The sequence below is a fragment of the Oncorhynchus nerka genome, linkage group LG18, assembly GCF_034236695.1.
Source record: "Oncorhynchus nerka isolate Pitt River linkage group LG18, Oner_Uvic_2.0, whole genome shotgun sequence".
NCBI classification, from domain to species: Eukaryota; Metazoa; Chordata; class Actinopteri; order Salmoniformes; family Salmonidae; genus Oncorhynchus; species Oncorhynchus nerka.
Genome location: NC_088413.1, coordinates 9,897,690 through 9,905,254, shown reverse-complemented (window position 1 = coordinate 9,905,254; position 7,565 = coordinate 9,897,690). Strand labels below are relative to the sequence as shown.

The 7,565-nt window shown below is 43.6% G+C and overlaps 1 protein-coding gene across 3 annotated transcripts in view; it reads right to left on the bottom strand.

The window, feature by feature from the left end:
* Positions 1-736: 736 nt before the first annotated feature.
* The window catches only part of LOC135561539 (intelectin-like), a 21,811-nt gene continuing 14,982 nt past the window's right edge, over positions 737-7,565 (bottom strand). For all 3 annotated transcript variants that reach the window (XM_065003238.1, XM_065003236.1, XM_065003237.1), the window contains exons 5-8: positions 2,326-2,484; positions 1,978-2,095; positions 1,173-1,276; positions 737-979 (exon numbers count right to left, since the gene is read on the bottom strand). In XM_065003238.1, the coding sequence (XP_064859310.1) occupies positions 827-979; positions 1,173-1,276; positions 1,978-2,095; positions 2,326-2,484 (534 nt within the window). In that variant the 3' untranslated portion in view covers positions 737-826. The remainder of the gene's footprint in view (positions 980-1,172; positions 1,277-1,977; positions 2,096-2,325; positions 2,485-7,565) is intronic.

Sequence of the window (7,565 nt, the reverse complement as noted above, 5' to 3'; positions counted from 1 at the left end):
TAGTGTTCTATTCAATACCATAGAATGGATAGTGTTCTATTCAATACCATAGAATGGATAGTGTTCTATTCAATACCATAGAATGGAGAGTGTTCTATTCAATACCATAGAATGGATAGTGTTCTATTCAATACCTTAGAATGGATAGTGTTCTATTCAATACCATAGAATGAATAGTGTTCTATTCAATACCATAGAATGAATAGTGTTCTATTCAATACCATAGAATGGATAGTGTTCTATTCAATACCATAGAATGGATAGTGTTCTATTCAATATCATAGAATGGATAGTGTTCTATTCAATACCATAGAATGGATAGTGTTCTATTCAATATCATAGAATGGTTAGGTTTCTATTCAATACCATAGAATGGATAGTGTTCTATTCAATACCATAAAATGGATAGTGTTCTATTCATTACCATAGAATGGATAGTGTTCTATTCAATACCATAGAATGGATAGTGTTCTATTCAATACCATAGAATGGATAGTGTTCTATTCAATACCATAGAATGGAGAGTGTTCTATTCAATACCATATAATGGATAGTGTTCTATTCAATACCTTAGAATGGATAGTGTTCTATTCAATACCATAGAATGGATAGTGTTCTATTCAATACCATAGAATGGAGAGTGTTCTATTCAATACCATAGAATGGATAGTGTTCTATTCAATACCTTAGAATGGATAGTGTTCTATTCAATACCATAGAATGAATAGTGTTCTATTCAATACCATAGAATGGTTAGTTTATTTTGGACAATAAAGTTGTATTCTTTACAGTGTGTAGAACATAGTAAACAGGTTTAGGATGGAATTTAACGGTAGAAGAGCAGCACAGCAGCTTCGGTGACCTCCCTGGACGCACTACAGCCTGTGTTGGTCCCGTAGTCATCCCAGTCAAAGCCAGTGAAGTCACCACACTGGTAGGGAGCACCCTCAGGGAAGTGTCCACCACCACCTATACAGTACTACACACACACACACACACACACACACACACACAGACACACAGACATAGACACACAGACACACACACACAGACACAGATACAGACTCACACACAGAGACGCTCACACACACACACACACACACACAGATACACAGACACAGACACAGTAATTTTTTGCCCTAAAAATACCAGGATTGTTCCTTTGAACTCACATGTTCAGTGTTGCAGCCAGTTGGTTTGACCCCAGAGCAGATGGCCATGGCTGCTCGTTCGGTATTTATGGCTCTGAACGTGATGAAGCCGGGTTGAAACTCATCTTTAGGAGATAAAGAACAGAAACATGATACTAAAATACAAAGTATTAAGATAAACTTTTGTTATTGACCAAATACTTATTTTCTACCATAATTTGCTAATAAATTCATTAAAAAATCCCACAATGTAATTCTCTGGATTTCTTTTCTCTCATTTTGTCTGTCATAGTTGAAGTGTACCTATGATGAAAATTACAGGCCTCTCTCATATTTTTAAGTGGGAGAACTTGCACAATTGGTGGCTGACTAAATACTGTTTTGCCCCACTGTATGTCTAGTTTGAGTGATTCACCACTCTATTGGTTCTGTGTGTCATGGTGGATAAAATATGATTGAATTAAAGTCACATAGGGCGGTAGGGTAGCCTAGTGGTTAGAGCGTTGGACTAGTAACCGAAAGGTTGCAGGTTCGAATCCCCGAGCTGTCCCCGAATCTGTCGTTCTGCCCCTGAACAGGCAGTTAACCCACTGTTCCTAGACCGTCATTGTAATTAAGAATTTGTTCTTAACTGACTTGCCGAGTTAAATAAAGGTAAAATAAAACGTACTTCCTGAGGTGAAGAAACACCTGTTAATATATGTCTTTCATTAGTTCATGGTTGATCATATTAAAGAAGACCCCGTACTTCCTGAGGTGAAGAAACACCTGTTAATATATGTCTTTCATTAGTTCATGGTTGATCATATTAAAGAAGAACCCGTACCTCTTGAGCTGGGCCCATACAGCTGTCTGGTGGTCTCTGTGTCTCCATGGTCATAGACAACAGGAATGGATGGTCCTCTGTTGCTGCAAGACCCCACGTTGTATCTCACTGGGTGGGTCTGGGATATCAGAACACAACATGTCATTCATGTTGAGCTTCATCAAGCATCCTTCTGTTTGATCCACTGGGGGGGGTTTCAAGACTGGGTTAACGTGCCGAGCTAAAGTCTAGGCATCGGCTTGATGGATTAGTTTGTCAAAGTTAATCAAATGTGGACCTAAACACCTGTATAATTGAACAAGAACGCGTAAATTGTACTGCGTGTTTGGGTGTGAGTGTGTTTGATACCTTGAAGAGTTGGTGTAGGTTGCCTCCATGCAGGGTGAGGAAGCGTCTCTCTGTGTGGTAACGCAGGATGGACGCCAGGTTCCAGTGTTCCATAGGAGAGTTGTTGGGAACGTGCCACACAGACATGTCCTCCGCCACGATGTCATAATACCCAGGGTTCTGAGGGAGACAGAAGAAGATGTATTAATACCCAGGGTTCTGAGGAGAGGAGATTTATTAATACCCAGGGTTCTGAGGAGAGGAGATTTATTAATACCCAGGGTTCTGAGGAGAGGAGATGTATTAATACCCAGGGTTCTGAGGAGAGGATATGTATTAATACCCAGGGTTCTGAGGAGAGGAGATTTATTAATACCCAGGGTTCTGAGGAGAGGAGATGTATTAATACCCAGGGTTCTGAGGAGAGGATATGTATTAATACCCAGGGTTCTGAGGGAGACAGGGGAGATGTATTAATACCCAGGGTTCTGAGGGAGAAAGAAGGAGATGTATTAATACCCAGGGTTCTGAGGAGAGGAGGTTAATTAATACCCAGGGTTCTGAGGGAGACAGGAGGAGATGTATTAATACCCAGGGTTCAGAGGAGAGGAGATGTTTTAATACCCAGGGTTCTGAGGGAGACAGGAGGAGATGTATTAATACCCAGGGTTCCGAGGAGAGGAGATGTATTAATACCCAGGGTTCTGGGGAGAGGAGATATATTAATTCCCAGGGTTCTGAGGAGAGGAGATGTATTAATACCCAGGGTTCTGAGGAGAGGAGATGTATTAATACCCAGGGTTCTGAGGTGAGGAGATGTATTAATACCCAGGGTTCTGAGGAGAGGAGATGTATTAATACCCAGGGTTCTGAGGGAGACAGGGGGCGATGTATTAATACCCAGGGTTCTGAGGGAGACAGAAGGAGATGTATTAATACCCAGGGTTCTGAGGGAGACAGAAGGAGATGTATTAATACCCAGGGTTCTGAGGAGAGGAGATTTATTAATACCCAGGGTTCTGAGGAGAGGAGATGTATTAATACCCAGGGTTCTGAGGAAAGGATATGTATTAATACCCAGGGTTCTGAGGGAGACAGGGGAGATGTATTAATACCCAGGGTTCTCAGGGAGAAAGAAGGAGATGTATTAATACCCAGGGTTCTGAGGAGAGGAGGTTAATTAATACCCAGGGTTCTGAGGGAGACAGGAGGAGATGTATTAATACCCAGGGTTCAGAGGAGAGGAGATGTTTTAATACCCAGGGTTCTGAGGGAGACAGGAGGAGATGTATTAATACCCAGGGTTCCGAGGAGAGGAGATGTATTAATACCCAGGGTTCTGAGGGAGACAGGGAGAGATGTATTAATACCCAGGGTTCTGAGGAGAGGAGATATATTAATTCCCAGGGTTCTGAGGAGAGGAGATGTATTAATACCCAGGGTTCTGAGGAGAGGAGATGTATTAATACCCAAGGTTCTGAGGTGAGGAGATGTATTAATACCCAGGGTTCTGAGGAGAGGAGATGTATTAATACCCAGGGTTCTGAGGTTAGACAGGGGGCGATGTATTAATACCCAGGGTTCTGAGGGAGACAGAAGGAGATGTATTAATACCCAGGGTTCTGAGGGAGACAGAAGGAGATGTATTAATACCCAGGGTTCTGAGGAGAGGAGATGTATTAATACCCAGGGTTCTGAGGGAGACAGGAGGAGATGTATTAATACCCAGGGTTCTGAGGGAGACAGAAGGAGATGTATTAATACCCAGGGTTCTGAGGAGAGGAGATATATTAATACCCAGGGTTCTGAGGGATACAGGGAGAGATGTATTAATACCCAGGGTTCTGAGGAGAGGAGATATATTAATTCCCAGGGTTCTGAGGAGAGGAGATGTATTAATACCCAGGGTTCTGAGGAGAGGAGATGAATTAATACCCAGGGTTCTGAGGGAGACAGAAGGAGATGTATTAATACCCAGGGTTCTGAGGAGAGGAGATGTATTAATACCCAGGGTTCTGAGAAGAGGAGATGTATTAATACCCAGGGTTCTGAGGAAAGGAGATTAATTAATATCCAGGGTTCTGAGGAGACAGGAGGAGATGTATTAATACCCAGGGTTCTGAGGAGACAGAAGGAGATGTATTAATACCCAGGGTTCTGAGGAGAGGAGATATATTAATACCCAGGGTTCTGAGGGATACAGGGAGAGATGTATTAATACCCAGGGTTCTGAGGAGAGGAGATATATTAATTCCCAGGGTTCTGAGGAGAGGAGATGTATTAATACCCAGGGTTCTGAGGAGAGGAGATGAATTAATACCCAGGCTTCTGAGGGAGACAGGAGGAGATGTATTAATACCCAGGGTTCTGAGGAGAGGAGATGTATTAATACCCAGGGTTCTGAGAAGAGGAGATGTATTAATACCCAGGGTTCTGAGGAAAGGAGATTAATTAATATCCAGGGTTCTGAGGGAGACAGGAGGAGATGTATTAATACCCAGGGTTCTGAGGAGAGGAGATGTATTAATACCCAGGGTTCTGAGGGAGACAGGGAGAGATGTATTAATACCCAGGGTTCTGAGGAGAGGAGATGTATTAATACCCAGGGTTCTGAGGAGAGGATATGTATTAATACCCAGGGTTCTGAGGAGAGGAGATGTATTAATACCCAGGGTTCTGAGGGAGACAGGAGGAGATGTATTAATACCCAGGGTTCTGAGGAGAGGGGATGTATTAATACCCAGGGTTCTGAGGAGAGGAGATATATTAATTCCCAGGGTTCTGAGGAGAGGAGATGTATTAATACCCAGGGTTCTGAGGAGAGGAGATGTATTAATACCCAGGGTTCTGAGGGAGACAGGAGGAGATGTATTAATACCCAGGGTTCTGAGGAGAGGAGATATATTAATACCCAGGGTTCTGAGGGAGACAGGGAGAGATGTATTAATACCCAGGGTTCTGAGGAGAGGAGATATATTAATTCCCAGGGTTCTGAGGAGAGGAGATGTATTAATACCCAGGGTTCTGGGGGAGACAGGGGGAGATGTATTAATACCCAGGGTTCTGAGGAGAGGAGAGATATTAATACCCAGGGTTCTGAGGGATACAGGGAGAGATGTATTGATACCCAGGGTTCTGAGGAGAGGAGATATATTAATACCCAGGGTTCTGAGGGAGACAGGGAGAGATGTATTAATACCCATGGTTCTGAGGAGAGGATATATATTAATTCCCAGGGTTCTGAGGAGAGGAGATGTATTAATACCCAGGGTTCTGAGGGAGACAGGGAGAGATGTATTAATACCCAGGGTTCTGAGGAGAGGAGATGTATTAATTCCCAGGGTTCTGAGGAGAGGAGATGTATTAATACCCAGGGTTCTGAGGGATACAGGGAGAGATGTATTAATACCCAGGGTTCTGAGGAGAGAGATATATTAATTCCCAGGGTTCTGAGGAGGAGAGGAGATGTATTAATACCCAGGGTTCTGAGGAGAGGAGATATATTAATTCCCAGGGTTCTGAGGAGAGGAGATATATTAATACCCAGGGTTCTGAGGAGACAGAAGGAGATGTATTAATACCCAGGGTTCTGAGGAGAGGAGATGTATTAATACCCAGGGTTCTGAGGGACACAGGAGGAGATGTATTAATACCCAGGGTTCTGAGGAGAGGAGATATATTAATACCCAGGGTTCTTAGGGACACAGGAGGAGATGTATTAATACCCAGGGTTCTGAGGAGAGGAGATATATTAATACCCAGGGTTCTGAGGGAGACAGGGAGAGATGTATTAATACCCAGGGTTCTGAGGAGAGGACATATATTAATTCCCGGGGTTCTGAGGAGAGGAGATGTATTAATACCCAGGGTTCTGAGGAGAGGAGATGTATTAATACCCAGGGTTCTGAGGGAGACAGGAGGAGATCTATTAATACCCAGGGTTCTGAGGAGACAGAATGAGATGTATTAATACCCAGGGTTCTGAGGAGAGGAGATATATTAATACCCAGGGTTCTGAGGATACAGAAGGAGATGTATTAATACCCAGGGTTCTGAGGGAGACAGGGGAGATGTATTAATACCCAGGGTTCTGAGGAGACAGGGTTCTGAGATGTATTAATACCCAGGGTTCTGAGGAGACAGGGGAGATGTATTAATACCCAGGGTTCTGAGGAGAGGAGATGTATTAATACCCAGGGTTCTGAGGATAGGAGATGTATTAATACCCAGGGTTCTGAGGAGAGGAGATGTATTAATACCCAGGGTTCTGAGGAGAGGAGATATATTAATACCCAGGGTTCTGAGGGATACAGAAGGAGATGTATTAATACCCAGGGTTCTGAGGGAGACAGGGGGAGATGTATTAATACCCAGGGTTCTGAGGGAGACAGGGGGAGATGTATTAATACCCAGGGTTCTGAGGGAGACAGGGGGAGATGTATTAATACCCAGGGTTCTGAGGGAGACAGGGGGAGATGTATTAATACCCAGGGTTCTGAGGAGAGGAGATGTATTAATACCCAGGGTTCTGAGGATAGGAGATGTATTAATACCCAGGGTTCTGAGGAGAGGAGATGTATTAATACCCAGGGTTCTGAGGAGAGGAGATGTATTAATACCCAGGGTTCTGAGGAAAGGAGATGTATTAATACCCAGGGTTCTGAGGGAGACAGGAGAGACGTATTAATACCCAGGGTTCTGAGGAGGGAGAGAGGTATATTAATACCCAGGGTTCTGAGGGAGACAGAAGGAGATGTATTAATACCCAGGGTTCTGAGGAGAGGAGATATATTAATACCCAGGGTTCTGAGGGACACAGGAGGAGATGTATTAATACCCAGGGTTCTGAGGAGAGGAGATATATTAATAGCCAGGGTTCTTAGGGACACAGGAGGAGATGTATTAATACCCAGGGTTCTGAGGAGAGGAGATATATTAATACCCAGGGTTCTGAGGAGACAGGGAGAGATGTATTAATACCCAGGGTTCTGAGGAGAGGAGATATATTAATTCCCGGGGTTCTGAGGAGAGGAGATGTATTAATACCCAGGGTTCTAAGGAGAGGAGATGTATTAATACCCAGGGTTCTGAGGGAGACAGGAGGAGATGTATTAATACCCAGGGTTCTGGGGGAGACAGAAGGAGATGTATTAATACCCAGGGTTCTGAGGAGAGGAGATATATTAATACCCAGGGTTCTGAGGATACAGAAGGAGATGTATTAATACCCAGGATTCTGAGGGAGACAGGGGAGATGTATT